We start from the raw sequence: 17,872 nt of genomic DNA on the forward strand, positions 1-17,872 counted from the left end.
TCAGTAAGGTTGTTACCAGTGTGAAGTTAAGGCTTTGTATGGCTTCAAATGGCCTTTTGTAAGTTTGAAGAGAAGGGATTAACACACAGAAAGAGATAGAGAGAGAGAGAGAGAGGGAGGGAGTACTTTGAGGAATGGTGAAATTTGAATGGCAGATGAAGTTTTTCAAGCCTTCAGGTGGGAGATTGTTGGGGTATGAAGTTTTTTCCAACATGGAGCACTTAGATCACAGGAGCACTTGGGGTTCATTAAGCATGTGCCAAAGGAATAGATCATATGAGAATGGAATGAATCACCTAAAAATGAATGGATCAAGTGCCAAAGGAACGGATCGTAAAAAGGGGGTTTGGAGCACCTGGAAGAGGGTTAGAGCACGTAGGAGTGATATGGAGCAACAAGGGTACCTTGTTGCGCCATCTACTGAAGAATTAGGCCAAGAAGGATGTTGTTGTGCCAAGGGCACTCCATATTGCGCCAAGATTCTCCCATTTGCATCTTGGGGTATCCCTCTTGCGCCATGGGGTACTCATGTTGCGCCATGTAGTATGTTGTTGCACCATTCATGTAATTGTTGCGCCAAGATGGTGATGTTGCTCCAAGATAGATGCTCTTGTGCCAAACTTGATGCCTCTTGTACTATCCATGTTCCTATTACGCCATGATGGTAAATATGGAAGAATGTTCCAGAAGGTTCTGCATGGCATAATATGATTGGTTTTCACCATTCATGTGATGTTCAGTCTCTTCAGCTTCCTTACGACGACTCCCTTGCCGAAACGCGTAATATTAAACATCACGCCACCATATTCCACGCGGACGTTCAGTCTCTTCAGCTTCCTTACGGTGAAACCTTCTTTCATGAACTCCTCATCATCGATTTTTTCGTGCCTCCAATCGACGCCTCATCATCGATATCCTAGGTAACTCATCATCGATTTGAAATGATTCATATATAGTGATAGTTGTAGATATTCTGAACCAAACGGCCTTTACTGTTGTACTTTCAGACTTTATATTCTTTTTCTTTGAAGTTATTAAATTCAATAGATTCATTATTTACGTAATCATACAATTGGCCAAGAAAACTACTTCAATCACAACATATGCATTTGAATACAAGTACCAAATATCTCTTACATTAAAAAAAGTACCAAACAGCCAGCTCTGGAGTTTGGGTCATAACCGACTCCATATCCATTAAATGCCTACATCGCATCTATTATGGTTGATTTTAATCCATTGAATGGTTGAACTACTTACTAGACATTCTATTTTATTCAACTTTTTTCATTAAACTGTGTGGATAGTGTATGCCATTTATTTTATTTTAATTATGTATGTAGCTTACATAAACAATAACAATTTATGAAATATTTGTAGTGCCTTTTAAGTGGCAAGTACATGTCTTTCCATGCTCTGATAGGTCAGCGTTGTATTTGTGATCCCGATAAAGTAACTTCAACTTGTGATGTTGATGTAGGTGTAGGTGTAGGACACAAGGAATTAAAGCGGGGTGTAGTATATTGGCCTTGAAATAAACTCTTGAATATTATTCTATATGCAGCTTCTGTAAAGTGTATTCCATCCCAGTAAGCATACGCATCCGGGTCATCACACACAGTCGCAAGTACATGTCCACATTGCGCTGACAGATTGAAGTTGTAGTTGTATGGGCCTCCACCTCCACAACACAACTTCAAAACCGGATTTGTGAATCCTGAAATATTTTGAATTCCATCCCAACATGAACATAAATCAAGATACTAAATTACTCAATAACATGGTAAATCATGGAGCACTAGCAATATTATAACATTTTTTGTACCAAATTTAATAGGAGAATAGATAATCTGCATGGCAGCATTGTAGTAGTCAGCATAGATGATGATGACATTCAGATGAAGCTCTCGAAGGTGGTTTAGTTTCTTTATCAGCAGATCATTGTGGTATTCGACAAGTTCATTGTACCTGATGAGACAACCGGTTCTGTTATCGTAATCTTTTTTGTTTCTAGAAGCACGAACTGTTAGAATTGAACTAGAACACCCAATTGGAAAGGTTCCTGGAACAACCAGTGTTTGAGCTCCCATATCGATTAGCTCCTGTATTCAAAACTATTAGAATCAGTTAAACACATGAGAAAATCATACACTAGAATAAAAAATAAATTAAAATTGTGAATGGTGTTCTTGTTGGAGGTGATAATTTAAAATATATTTTGAATGATTTGCGTAGTTACATTGACTGCTGAGATGATGGTATCAATTACAAGAGGAACGTATGATTCGACCTCCTCGATTGGCTTATAGTCAAATATTGGATTGTTGTAATCGGTTCCACCTATCTCTCCCATTAGGATCAAAGAACGTCCAATTAAGTTTCTACAATCTGCCAACAATTATAATCGATCAATATGACTCACTAAATAGTTTTGAATCTCAAAACTATAAACAAGAATCTTCGAGTTTTTAGATAATTATAATCCCAATATTATATATATATATATATATATATATATATATATATATATATATATATATATATATATATATATATATATATATATATATATATGCACGTGCATGTATACTGTATAAGGACTATTATTATAAAAGCCCTGAATTTTTAACGCGTAATTGGAAAAAGCCCTAATATTTTTTTTATTATTGCTATGGCCACAACTTTCTTGTAGAATTATCACTCTAGCCCACTTAACAGGATTCATGGTTATCTTGGTTAATTGTTTTTCAAAATCAGTCCTAAAAAGTTCAAATTTGGTCGCTGAGGTTTGCAAAAAATTACATCACATGATTTTTTAACTTTATTTTTCGTGTTTGTATATTTTATTTATTTTCGGTTTTTTTGTAATATATATATATATATATATATATATATATATATATATATATATATATATATATATATATACATTTTTTGTTTTCTTTTTTATATACTTTATTTATTTTCATTTTTCAACTTTATTTTTCAACAATTTGATTTTTTTTTTACCTTTTATACCTTTTGTTTTCTATTTTTTTTTCTATTTTAGTTATTTATGGTTTTTCTAAAGTTTTTATTTATTTTGATTCAAGTAAACGAACTCGAATTTAATATAAATTACTAGAAGAAGTTTTTTTTTATAGAGACCGATTATTATTATTATTATTATTATTATTATTATTATTATTATTATTATTATTATTATTATTATTTTCTTTTACTTTATTGAAAAATATTATCTTGATTTTAAACTATTGATATCATATATGGAAGTATGATTTAATTTCCAAGTTATATCACTCATTGAAACATTAATTCTCAGTAAACAAGTTCATTTTCTTATCTTAATTTTTTGCGTAACATAAATATTATAGCACTAAAGAAAAAAAAAAGTAAAAAGAAAATAAGTTGGACCGAAATTATAAATATAAACATAATTATTTTATTTACATGAATAAATAAAAACAAATAATTGGAAAAAAAATAAGAAAAAAAATAAAAATAAATAAAAAGACGAAAAAATTAAAATTTAATACGAAAATAATATGACAAAAAAAACTAAAAAACTCTAATATACTCTATGTATACACTAAAAAAATAGAAAACAAAAGGTAAAAAGGTAAAAGAAAATCAAATTGTTGAAAAATAAAGTTAGAAAATGAAAATAAATAAAGTATATTCAAAAAAGAAAATAAAAATTTTATTTATATTTATTAAAAAAACCGAAAATAAATAAAGTATACAAAAAACGAAAAATAAAGTTAAAAAATCATGTGGTGTAATTTTTTGCAAACCTCAAAGACCAAATTTGAAATTTTAGAACTGATTTTGAAAAAAAATTAACCAAATTGACCATGAAACTCGTTAAATGGGATAGAGTGATAATTCTGCGAGAAAGTTGTGGCCATAACAATAATAAAAAAAAATATATTATACATTTTTCCAATTACACGTTAAAAATTTAGGGCTTTTATAATATTAGTCCTACAGTATAATCCCAATATACGTATTAATATTTGATCACCTGAGGCGTTGCTGCAAATAGAAGCCAATGATCGTTTAAACCATGCCAATTCAACTCCTAAAGATATGTTTGCTACAGGATCAACAGTCCCTCTTGCTTCATGAAATGATGTATCCAATGCTGTTGCTGCCACGACTGCATAATTAACTCCTGGTCCCAACGCCACCACATTGTCACTCTCCTTATCGTTCAGAAACGGTGGTATTAGTGGCAAGCCAAGGCTCTCAGCTTCATGAACAAAAACAAAAATATAAAGTCATCAATTCACATAGAACATGAATAACTTTATTCCTTGAAAATTAAATGCAACGTTTAACGCAATTATAGTAATACTTTATTAGATGTTATTTACTAGATGTCACATATCTACAACTATTACTATATATGAATTGTTTCAAATCGATGATGAGTTACCCAGGAAATCGATGATGAGGCGTCCATTGGAGGCACGACCGGTGGGTTCATGAAAGAAGGTTTCGCCGTAAGGAAACTGAAGAGACTGAATGTCCGCGTGGGATATGGCAGCGAGTTGTTTAATATTACCCGTGTCGGCCAGGGAGTCGCCAAAGCTAAAGATGAACGTATAGCATCCATTAGCGTACAAGCTTCTATTCCATAACAACGGCTGCAAAATCATTAAGATTAAGCATGTGATGGACCAAGAACAGGTAGAAAACTCCATTGCAATATGTTGTTTGAAAAACAAAAGGTAATAAAATGTTGTGCCGAAGATAGTGCGGAGCTCTCGGTATATAAAAAATCACTACGTAGAAAACTATAATGAAAAAATATGCTATGTAATTAAATTTTTGGCTTTTTTAACATGTTTTTCATTTAATTAGTGCATGTTAGGATTCTTGAATTTTTAACATGTTATTGATTTTCTTCGTAAAACTTACCACGAAAAAAAAGTAATGAACAACTACACCCACATTGTTTTTCTCTTTTCTATTAAGTAAATTTCAAAAATGTTGCAATTTTCTTCGACTAAATTCCAAAAATGTTTCCATTATATAAATTTTGTCCATTTCAAAATGTTTTGTTGCGATGACATTCTTGTTCAAATTGAAATTAAATGTCATGATTAAGGGCAGTTCAATTGAAATTTCTTCTTTAATCAGTTTTTTAATGTTTTATAAAATTAATTACAAGATTTGCAAACCTAACCACCCCCCCCCCCCCGACATCTAATGACCCAAAATCAAAAGGTTAAAATCTCGTTTTTACTTGAACATAGAAACATCATTTATTCTTATCAACCATTCAAAACTACATTAAAGTATAAATATTTATCAAAGTACAATTCCAAAATAATAAAATGTAAAACCTGTGTGTGGATGCATTGCGATCATGTCGGATCCTTCCCTTTCGAACTGAAAGTACCGGAAACCATAAAAATAAACTGTAAGCACAAAACTTAGTGAGATCCCCAACATACCACACATCACACATATATGCCAGCTCAAGGCTATATCGGGTCTATTTCACCCAAGCCTATTTCACCCCCGAGTCTATCCCAACTCATATGTCAGCTCAAGGCTATACCCGAACTATTTCACCCCCGGGTCTATTTCACCCATGAGTCTATTTCAACTCATGTGTCAGCTCAAGGTTGTACCAGGTCTATTTCACCCCACATACATGTAAAAAACAGGCACACATACATAAAACAAGAATCACAAAGACAACAAGCACATAACATATCCTAGTGGGCCGACATTGGTGACTTAGACCCACGCGTACAGTGAGAAGACTCACCTCAATTCGAGATAACCGAAACAAACGCACTGATGCTATCGGGTTCTTCACACTAAACACAACCAAATTATCTGTAGCCAATAATTAAGATATTTCCTCTAATCCAAGGTCCAATTCATTATCTTTCATTCCAATAGGTAACAGACCACTTTATCCATGCTAAATCTGACCAACAACTCATGGCCCAACTCCCAAAAACCCAAGGCCCAAAAGGCTCAAAAAACAGCACCTCATAAGTACGCCTAAAGTACAAAACTTGTACGCCCCGCATACAGCATGCTGAAGCTTAGAGTACAACCCGTCACAGCAATGGATCAGGGAAAGCATGCACTACACTAAGCGTACACATACGTACGCCCAACATACCCCCTTGGTGACCATTTCTCATTTTTGGGACTTAATGCTTAAGATGAAAATGTCCAATTCATGCATGCAATAATTATACTCATCATGATCCGATTTTTTATATTTGGTGACCTCAAGAAGGACCAAATATATGGCTCAAAGGTTCAGGAGTAACTTCTACTAACAAGAACCACAACGATGGGACCAAAACATTTCAAACCTTCACCTAAACTAGATCTACATGAGAAAGTCATCAATATTAAAATGTTATACCTACAGAAGAAAGATCATGGTGAACAAGGTCAGGATCTACAAGCCCTGTTGGATTGTCGCTAATACCCCAATTGTCACTGCTAATGCTTACCGTAACTACTAATGCCCTGCCGCCACTAATACTATTCATCGCCACTAAAAGTGTCACCGCTAATTGTAGTTATCTCTTTTTTTTGTTTTTTTAAAAACGTTCTTTATATATACAAAACAAACATTATAAAATTATAAAAACCGTTATAAAAATATAAAAACGTTATAAAAACATATAACCAAAAACACATGCATACATACACAAATAAATGTATAATACACATACAAAAACACACACACACACACATATATATATATATATATATATATATATATATATAATACATATATAAAAACACATATACATACATGATACACATACTAATACACAAATACATACATACATACATACATACATATATATATACACATCAAATACACATACACATACAAAATACACATTATACATACAAAAAATTACAATAAACATATATAGAGCATGTGGTGGTGTATAATCCGACGTTGAAGCATAGTGGTGGACTGGTGGCGGTATTCCGACCAATTTCTGCAGACAACAACGAATTCGAATTCCGGTAGATCTGCAACATTTCCAGCAAGGGACTAAAACAATCTAACACCACCAATGAGTACGTCACATGGGGAAGATAAAGAATAAAAAAAAACAGAAAATAATGAGTTGTTGCCGGGGTGGTGACAAAGAGAAATGAGTTCACAAAAGAGGGAAGAATGAGCTGAAGGGGTTATATCTGCGAAGGGAATTAGTGGCGACGGCTTTTAGCGGCGACGACTTTTAGCGACGACAGATAGAGTATTAGCGGCGAAACCTTTCGGGGGGGGGGGGGGGGGGGGAACTTTGATGGTCAAAATTTTTGAGTATTATCGGTGTCAAGTTTTGGGGAGAAACTTTGGCGGTCAAAATTTTCGAGTATTAGTGGTGTCGCCGCTATTGGTATGTACGTTATCGATTTTCAGTCCTTGGATTAGGGACGAAGTCAACGGATAAGGTTTCACCTCATATTTCAACGTGGATCGCGGACAATAGGGATTATCGGCGAAACATTTAGCGGCGATAGCCACCTTTAGCGAAAGTTACGTGTGACTGCTAAAGGTGGATGTCACCGCTAATGCCCATTATTCTTATAGTGTAAGTGGTTTCCTATAGTTTGGGTTTTTCGAATCTGATGTTGATTTGGGATTTTAGAACAATAGTTTATGATTTCCCTTCTAGACTCGATTAATGTGGTTACTGTTCTTGTATATATTTTTTTTATATAATCGATTTACAGATTCTCTCAAGCACTGTGAGGTGATTTATTTACTTCATGAATTTAAGGGTTTTCTTTTATTCTAGTTTAAAGAAGATTTACTCTATTAGTGTCATCATTAGAGCCCATTTTTTATTTTATTGAATTTTAAGGGTTCATTCAATTAATATCCAAGATAGAAAACCGACTCTTATTTTCTGGTTTGTAATAAAGTACAATTTTTGTGTATCGTTGATACTTTATGGTTATCCAAATTCTCTTTCGAAGCAAAAAATCTCTAATTTTTTGAATTAAAAAGTATCCCAGTGGACACTAATAAGTCTAAAGGTGATAATAATCATGAAATCCCCTATTACTTTGCTGTTGTAGGGTTTTTTTGGATGATTATTACGTGAAGTTAGTGCAACAATTAGTTTTCTTAGGTCACTCACTCCCTTTACTGTTTTTCTCTTAATCTGATTATTTTGACCCAAAATTGTTTTGGACAAACACTCTATACTGTTTTAAGTGCACATTCAAACACCCCTTTTTATTTCTATATTTATAAGAAAATTATGTTTTTAACTTGTCTTAGCTTGAATTCCAGTGTTCATTTTTGTTCATTAAAAGACAAAATTTTCCTCATAAACCCATTAAAACACGAACACATTCTTCTTATAACATACATTAATTTACATTCCAATTTCTTTGATATATTCACAAATCTAACGTAAAATAGCAAAGAAATGTAATGGAGTTCCATTTCATTTCCATCCAACCAAACCAATGGCATATTACAATTCCTTTGGATTCCAATTCCTTACAAAAACATCCTCTAAACCAAAAGCCCATTACTATTGTACTTTTGAAATTAATATTCTTTTTCTTTGAAGTAATTAAATTCAATAGATTCATTATTTACGTAATTATACAATTGGCCAAGAAAGCTACTTCAATCACAACACATACATTTTAATACAAGTACCAAATATCCCCTGCATTAAAAAAAAGTACGAAACAGCCCGCTTTGGGTCATAACCGACTCCATATCCATTAAATGCCTACATGGCATCTGTTACGGTTGATTTTAATCCAATGAATGGTTACACTACTTAACAGGCATTCTATTTTATTCAACTTTTTTCATTAAACAAGTGTATGCCATTTATTTTATTTTAATTATGCATGTAGCTTACATAAACAATAACAATTTATGAAATATTTGTAGTGCCTTTTAAGTGGCAAGTACATGTCTTTCCATGCTCTGATAGGTCAGTGTTGTATTTGTGATCCCGATAAAGCAACTTCAACTTGTGATGTTGATGTAGGTGTAGGTGTAGGACACAAGGAATTAAAGCGGGGTGTAGTATATTGGCCTTTAAATAAACTCTTGAATATTATTCTATATTCAGCTTCTGTAAAGTGTATTCCATCCCAGTAAGCATACGCATCCGGGTCATCACACACAGTCGCAAGTACATGTCCACATTGTGCCGACGGATTGATGTTGTAGTTGTATGGGCCTCCACCTCCACAACACGACTTCAAAACCAGATTTGTGAATCCTGAAATTTTTTGAATTCCATCCCAACAAGAACATAAATCAAGATACTAAATTACTCAATAACATGGTAAATCGTGGAGCAGTAGCAATATTATAACATGTTTTGTACCAATTTTAACAGGAGAATAGATAATCTGCATGGCAGCACTGTAGTAGTCAGCATAGATGATGATGACATTCTGATGAGGCTCTAGAAGGTGGTTTAGTTTCTTTTTCAACAGATCATTGTGGTATTAGACAAGTTCATTGTACCTGGTGAGACAACTGGTTCTGTTATCATAATCTTTTTTTAGAAGCACGAACTGTTAGAATTAAACTAGAACACCAAATTTGAAAGGTTCCTGGAACAACTAGTGTTTGAACCCCCATATTAACTAGTTCTTGTATTTAAAACTATTAGAGTCAACCTCAGGAGAAAATCATACACTAGAAAAAGAAATTTGTGAATGAATGGTATGTTGTTGGTCGTGATTATTTAAAATATAGTTTGAATGATTTGAGTAGTTACATTGACTATTGAGACGATGGTATCAATAACAAGAGTAATGTATGATTTGACCTCCTCGATTGGCTTATAGTAAAATATTGGACCGTTGTAATTGGTTTCACTATCTCTCACATTAGGATCAAATAATGTCCAATTAAGTTTCTACAATCTGCCAACAATTGTAATCGATCAATAGGACTCTCTAAATAGTTTTGAATCTCAAAACTATAAACAAGAATCTTCGAATTTTGAGATAATTATAATCCCAATATTAGATATATGCACATGTGTACAAAGGAACGCCCCGCGTACCCGAATACTATGCCCAACGTAATCCGAAGTCCAGCAGCTATAAATAGAGGTCTAAAGCCATGCGTTTTTCTCACATCTTCCAACTTCTCTTGCTTTATCTACACTCTATCTAGACTATCTTAACCCCCTAAAGCCTAGGGTACCTCCCTAGCACTAGAAGGAAGCCCCAGCGCGCCCAAAGGCTCCGAAAAAAAGAGTTTTTCGGAAGTATTTTATATATATTACGTCCATATATATATATATATATATATATATATATATATATATATATATATATATATATATATATATATATATATATATGGAGAGAGAAAGAGAGAGAGAGAGAGAGAGCTAGATTCAAATGTTTCTAGCAACTATTGTGTGCATGTATGCAGCAATGAGAATTGCGGAAATAATAAATCATTTAAGGTTATTATAATAATCTTTGCATATTTAATTATGGTAATTTTGTTAACTTCCTAAAACCTATTCTTCTCCCCTCTTTATCTTCAAACGATCGACCTCAAAAATCATCGACCATCACCCTCTGTAGGGTTTCGTTCGTACATTCCACTGACCCAACCTCTGTGAAATCGATTTCCACTACATTGGTTTCAGAATCAATGATCCCGCCATTGCCACCTACACCTTCGTTAGGGCAATCTTCACCGGAAAAGAGCTTTGTTTTAATTCTACCAGTGATACATATATGTGTCGACTATGTTCTTCTTAAATGAAGGTAAACCCTAATTTCATATTGTTTCTACTTTTTTAATTGATACGCTATTTTTCAAAAAAATATTGAATTCACATCGCCAAGTCTAGTGGCGTCTTCCTCCTGCATTTGTCTTCCTTCTATGGCCTCCCTCTTTTCAGTATCTTTTAAATTGTGTCCCAAAAAAAGAAACAAAAACGCATAAAATTGTTGGTCCAATTTGGGAACCCATTAAAATGTTGATTTCTTCCAATTAAAAAATCCTTCAATTTATTTATTTCGTTTTACTTTTTGCTTCAACATATTTATTGAATTTTAGAAGGAATTGTGTTCCAACCATTTTTAAGGCCATGAATTTACATTAACATATTTCTTGTATTGTCCAAAATTTCTGTTAAACCGTGAAGTATACACTAAGTATTATAAGTTCTCTTTGGTTTTTGAACTATTGATATCATGATTTATCATTAAGTTAAGAACTATATGTTGAAGTGTTATTAATTTGCTTGATTTTGTACTGTGAAATTTAAATTTGTTTCTTGTGATTTGATCTATGGTTTGGTGTCACACCCCCAAACCAGAATGGCGGAAACATTCGGGGGCGGAAGACGTCATATCCAGTATCATAACAAATCATAGTAAGGAAAGTACACACCACCATACATATAAAGGTTTCAAAATATTTACATAATTGTATTTTTTACATGTTCAAAAGATAAATACATAAACATCATTCAAAAAAAGTAAATAACGTCAGAGCGTTAATCCCCAAAAGTTGGTTTCCAAACCTGCTTAGCGGTTCCCTGAGAATACAAGTTATTTCAAAGAAAAAGTGTCAACAATTATGTTGATGAGTTCATAGGAGGTTTTGAGAAAATGTATGCCATTCCGAAGTTTGTGCGTTTTCCAAGAAGATCCCTTATTATCTTATAAAAGTATGAAATGCATATGAATGTTCGTGTTGTGAATTGTAAATAGTTGCACCAGGAAAATCCCTTATTTTCCTATTAGTTGATTGTTTTGGATACAAGGAAATCCCTTATTTTCCTAAAGTAACAGGCGGTCTCTAATGTCCAAGTCCGAAAATCGCAAGCAACTGACATACTTAAATGGTTGAGGCATAGTTTTATATAATAAAGCTATAAGAAGATCACACTTGTTAGATGAAGAATAATTTTAATAGCTACTCATTCATAAATCAGAATACCATAATAATTGTCTATCCGGAGAGTTTTATAACCACACTAAACATAATATTCCTGTAGCGATGGTCTTCAGGCGTCGAAACATTTATGACAAACTGTCACCCAAAGGACTGTAGCTAACAGTCAGGGCGCGGGATCATGACTTCCCATATAGATCTATACACATTTGACATGCTCTCCTAACGGGAGACTGTAACATCCAAAATTTCAAAACAATTAAAACTTTTCAAAATCACCCATTTTATTAACATTGTTGCAAAAAGGTTTTCAATACATTATTAAACAGAGTAATTTCCCAGGTTCATATCATAAAACACCAACGCGAGGAACAGTACGATCACGCCTTTGCCTTGCCACAGACTCCTGAGAACCTGAAACATAAAACCACAACTGTAAGCCCGAAAGCTTAGTGAGATACCCCCAATATACCAACCACATATACGCCCTTCCAGGCCACGACCTTCCGGTCCATACATATCGCCTTCCGGCCCATAACATATTGCCTTCCGGCGCATAACATATTGCCTTCCGGCCCATAGCATAAAACGCATACATAACATAACAAATCATAGAACGACCCTGCATACCGGGTCACACCCCAGATCTAGCAATCATACGCATAACACATAATCATATAACAGTTCACAGTTAGCAATTGATCAACAGATCACATAACGTAGCATTACTCTAATCAAGATACCGGTCTAGCCGGTCACTAGCATAACATTACCCTACGAATCAGTCCACATACTGAATGCATACATACGCCTTTCCAGGCCATGACCTTCCGGTCCACATAGCAATGCCTTCCGGCCCATAACATGCAATGACAACTACCCGGATTCCCATCCGATAAAAGGGTCGGCCTTGGTGCCATAAACCCTAGCGATATAGTGATGATAACTCACCTCGAAACTGTCGACTGAACAGATAGCTCAAGCTGCTCCGATCACTGATACAATCTCCACCTCTGGATAGCCACCAATGCACTGAACTCAAACAGTAATCCACAATTACCAAAATACCCCTGGAACCACTGGTCAATCCTTAGTCAAAGACAAGGTCAAAGTCAACCCCTGACTGATCCTACTCGCCGAGTCAACCCTAAGAGTCGCCGAGTCCCCATGCTCAGAACTTCACTCAACCCGCGACCTAACTCGCCGAGTCACCCCAAGACTCGCCGAGTTCAACGACTCTGAGTCCACTCGCCCTTAACTCACCGATTCCTTAAGACACCCTTTCTACACGTCGAGTATCCCCTTTTTACTCGACGAGTTCCTCCTGGAAGAATCGCGGGGCCATCCCGACTCCACTCGCCGAGTCTGAAGAACAACTCGACGAGTCCCAGTCAATCTCCAAGCTACTCGCCGAGTCTGTTCATCGGACTCGGCGAGTCCATGCCATGCAGTCGATCAAACTGCTTCCTGAGATAAGTTTTGTCCCGAAATACACAAGCATGGGACCTTCTGGGCCTCTAAAGGTCCTAATACAGGGTTATAGTCGTTTGGGTAACAAGGTACTAATTCATCTAATCACCAAATGGGTTCCATAAACCCTAAATCCATGCACACATCAACATAACAGAAAGAATCCGAAATATTACCTGAATAACGCACTCTCTGTGTCCCCAAACCACAGAACTCGAATCCCTTGATGTTCCTTTAGCCAAAGCTCTTCTCCTCCTTGCACAACAATTTCTTCAAGGCCCTAATATCCTTCAATCTTGCTCTAGATGCCCACAGCCGTTTAGGGTTCTTCTCAGTTGACTAAAGACGGACAATGACGACCTATAAATGCATTATATACGACCCAAACTTGAACGGCTAGGGTTTTCGCTGAACAGCGCAGACTCGCCGAGTCCATATCTGGACTCGTCGAGTCTAGTCGCGAACCCGCGACCCGGTCTGCGATCCTACTCGGCGAGTCTAGGCTCCAACTCGCCGAGTCCCCTCTTAAAACACCCCAAAATCATAATTATATCAATATTTGGAATTTCGGGCTGTTACAACTCTCCCCCACTAGAACTAGACTTCGCCCTCGAAGTCTCACCCTGAAAATAGCTCCGGATGCTGCTCCCACATCTCACGCTCCGGCTCACAGGTCATTTCCGATCCCCTCCGGCGCTGCCACTGAACTAACACCAGAGGTATCTCCTTATTCCTCAGAACCTCGATCTTCCAATCTCTGATGACCACCGGTCTCTCAGCATAATTCAGGCCCGCATCCACCTGAATGTCTTCTAATGGGACCACTGCCGACTCATCGGCTTTACACTTTCTCAATTGCGACACATGAAAAATGTCGTGGATTTGTCTCAAATCCGTGGACAACTCCAAATGTTAGGCCACCCGGCCTACCCCCGCAATACATGAAAAGGCTCAATATACCGGGGCCCCAACTTGCCCCTCTTCCTGAATCGAATCACTCCTCGCCAAGGAGAGGTCTTCAGGAGTACAAGGTCGCCGACCTGAAACTCAAGCTCGGACCGGCGTTTGTCTGCATAACTTTTCCTGTCGGCTCTGGGCGGTCAATAACCTCTGTCTAACCTGCTGAATCTGCTCCGCTGACTGAAGCACGATCTCCGTACTGCACATCACTCTCTGAACCGAAAATTACCCAAGATGCAACTCTGCTCTAAATCTCAACGATCACTCGAACCATAAGGGTTAGGAAACCATGAACCACCGGATCCCCGATCCAAAGCCCACCTTTTCCATTCCGGACCGACTAAGAGATCCATTCTCACTCTCAGAGCAACTCTCACGAGTTCTCCTCTTGCCATCACATACACATGCTGAACTAGCCCCAACACCCGCAGGTTGGAAGACCCGATACACTGATGATATTCTCGAACATCTCCCAAGATGAACCACTACATCCACCCTACACTCTGATCAGAATCACACTGAGAATTTAAGATTCTCTCTCCCCCTGCATCCCTTCTGAGCCTCACAGACATCCCCAAACCGGATGGGTTCCTACTTCGCTGCCGCGAACACGATGCTCGAAGCCATACTCGAAATACTCTAACCATAACTCTGCTCTGCAGCTTTCATTCTCGTGGACTTGCACTCCCCTTCGGAGTTACACACCTTTCTCTTTTCCTTCCAAGGGACCCTCTTGGCCATAATGCCACTCCAACCGGTACCACGGTGCTTGCCCCAAGCGACTCCACCCTTTTTGCGTAACTGCTATTCACATACTCTGGTTCTCATTGCAGGGGCTCTAAATCCCATGCACTCTCTCCGCTCATCAAAATCACTGCCTCAGCTAAACAAGATCTCTAACCCGGGGCCAGACCTTCCAATGCAATCACACTGCAACATACACGATCCGCAATCTCATACTGATCCAGCAATACCAACAGAGTCTCCAGCATGACTGGACCGACTCTCATAACACCTACTAGCCACTCGAGGCTATATCTCTGTGGGTCCGTACACCCAAACTCTGCGAACCCTCAGGTTCTAACCCTGGGAACCTTCCGGTTCCAGCTCTAGAAACATGCACAATATAATCCCGTGGGATTAATGCAGTACAACCCATCACGTACCTCAAACATACCAATACTCTGATCGCATAACCCCGGTTACTTACTCAAGCTTGATCCCGACCTTCTCTCAGGCCTCCACAATCGAATGCCCTAGGTCTGTATCCCGCCCCGCATACCCGACACTCGCTCTTGTCGGCCTATACTCTGCGCTGACAACACTGCTGACTCCCAACAGCTAAGCACCCTCACATACTCATCGATCTCCCGGATAATTCTCCAATTCTCCCCTACTTAAAACACTGACTCACAGCCACCGATCGCCATTAACGACCTTCCAGAACAACCCCGCACAGAGAGAACACTTACACACTGACTGCTTCCCTCAAGCATAAGCAACCCTCAGCAAAACACATCTCCTCCCTGGTTAATCCGCTCAAAAGAATCCGGTCTTTCAATTATCCACTCTACGACTGCAGATGCTACCCGACATTCAACCCAGTGCCGCATCTCCACTAACAACCCTCACGGACGATAACCCACGGAATTCCCAACAATAAGCCGTAACCAAACCCACAACCTGCCAAAGGATGAATACCACATCGAAAACCGCACAAGGCTACCGGCACCAAAACACCAAACTATAACCATACCAAACCATCAGGGAACAACGAATGCCAAAGCGAAAACCTGAAGCACCAATCCATAACCATGCCAAACCCGCGAAACAACGAATACCGCATCGAAATCCACACAAGATACCAGCACAAACAATACGCCACAATCAATGCAAGACAATCAAGACATCAAGAAAGCATCATACCTGCAGCTGCCTCCGGCACTGCTCCGTCTCCCTCTGCCGCAAGCCGATAAGCACGACCCTGAGCCCTTGGGGCTCTGCTCCATCATGTCCTCCTCCTGAACTCCTCAAGGTGGCCGGTGCTAGAGCCTGCACCGGTCCTGCAGAAAGCTGTGGACAGTTGACCCTCAAATGTCCAACCTACCGACACAGATAACAAATCCTCAAATCCCGAATCGGCACTGACTGCAGACAGTCCCGCGCATAGTGCCCCTCTTTTCCGCACTTGCGGCATGCACCACCGGACCAGCAACTCCGGTGTGACCCCTCCCACACTTCCCACAAGTGTGGCCGCTCCGATCCCCCACTCTAACATCAACGGTACTGGACCGTTTCGGCGCTGGCTGCGACTGTATCGGAGCCTGCCTCAGCTCACGCAACTGCAACTCAACCTCTAACTCACGCCGCATGGCGGCCTCCTACAACACCAACAAGGTCTTGCACCTCTGCGCAGACACGAACTGTCTGATATCCCCCTTGAGCATACTCGGATATCGGGACATCTGAGCTTGCTCCGAAGCGAACTCAGGGCAAAACATCGCCCTCTCAATAAACATCTTGGTGATCTCAGTCACCGACTCCGAATCCTGCTTCAGCTCAAGGAACTCCCGAGCCAATCTCTCCTTTTCATCCCGCGGAACATAGCGAGTGCTGAACGTCTCTCTGAATTGATCCCATGAAACCACAGCCCTCTGCGCATCGGAAAATGACCTCGTAGTCAATCTCCACCAATCCTTCGCTCCTAGCCTCAACAGGTTCAGAGCACACCTCACCCTCTGATCAGCAGGGCATAAACTCGTGGAGAAATACCCCTCCACGTCTGATAACCATCTCATAGCAACAATCGGGTCCTGAACCCTATCGAATGTGGGAGACTTCGTATAATAGAAGTCCCGATACTGAAAACCCCGACTAGCTCCTCCCCTTGCCGCTGCTACAGCCGTTGTAGCCGCCGCGGCAACCGTCTCTGCGAGAGCCGCATATCGCTCATCAAAATACTCAATTATGGCGGTCTTGATCGACCCAAACAACTCCGGCTATTCAGCTCGTAACAATGCAGCAACCTCATCATGCAGGATCTCGCGAATCCTCGCATCCCGCTCGCTCGTGCTCGTCTGATCGATAACCTCCGACAGTATCGATCCACCCGGAACTCGCTCTCCAGCTCCCGATCCTGATCCGGATCCACTATCATCATGCCTCGAAATCTCCATACCGAAGACACCATACCAATCTCAGACACTTCCCAAAATCCTGGGATCCAACTCTCGCAACCCTACCCTAGAGACCATGGTTTCCCCGATACGCGTATGGGTCCTGTGCTTTCAGTAGTACGGCCCATACTACCTTCCACACCTACCCATATTTGTATGAAGTACTACCACAATACCCTTGGGAACATGCATAACAACTATCAACCTTCACCACTAGAGGAACACTGAGAATATCCCATAAGGGACCCTAGGCTACAGGCATCACAAATCAGGCAACATTATCATGAATTCCTGAAGATCCCTAGCCTAACTCTAGCATGCTGTGCTATCAAGCTCAAATAAACAAATA

At 38.6% G+C, this 17,872-nt stretch overlaps 1 protein-coding gene and 1 pseudogene across 1 annotated transcript; both read right to left on the bottom strand.

Annotated features, from left to right (window-relative positions):
- Window positions 1-1,118: 1,118 nt before the first annotated feature.
- LOC111913708 (GDSL esterase/lipase At1g28610) lies at window positions 1,119-4,719 on the bottom strand. The gene is made up of 5 exons (XM_052766156.1): window positions 4,439-4,719; window positions 4,025-4,252; window positions 2,240-2,388; window positions 1,826-2,102; window positions 1,119-1,717 (listed from the first exon to the last, which is right to left on the bottom strand). Exons 1-5 carry the CDS (start codon window positions 4,704-4,706, stop codon window positions 1,425-1,427), a joined length of 1,215 nt encoding a protein of 404 aa, XP_052622116.1. The 5' UTR covers window positions 4,707-4,719; the 3' UTR covers window positions 1,119-1,424.
- A 4,141-nt stretch (window positions 4,720-8,860) lies between these two features.
- Window positions 8,861-11,095, bottom strand: LOC111913692 (GDSL esterase/lipase At1g31550-like; annotated as a pseudogene).
- Between the last annotated feature and the right edge of the window lie 6,777 nt (window positions 11,096-17,872).

This window comes from Lactuca sativa, chromosome 8 (genome assembly GCF_002870075.4).
Source record: "Lactuca sativa cultivar Salinas chromosome 8, Lsat_Salinas_v11, whole genome shotgun sequence".
NCBI lineage: Eukaryota > Viridiplantae > Streptophyta > Magnoliopsida > Asterales > Asteraceae > Lactuca > Lactuca sativa.

Coding starts and splice junctions, on each gene's coding strand:
- LOC111913708 (XM_052766156.1), bottom strand. CDS start 4,706: ATGGAGTTTTCTACCTGTTCTTGGTCCATCACATGCTTAATCTTAATG. Junction 2,389..4,024: donor TATTTGCAGCAACGCCTCAG/GTGATCAAATAT, acceptor AATTGTTGGCAG/ATTGTAGAAACTTAATTGGA. Junction 2,103..2,239: donor CCATCATCTCAGCAGTCAAT/GTAACTACGCAA, acceptor TTTTGAATACAG/GAGCTAATCGATATGGGAGC.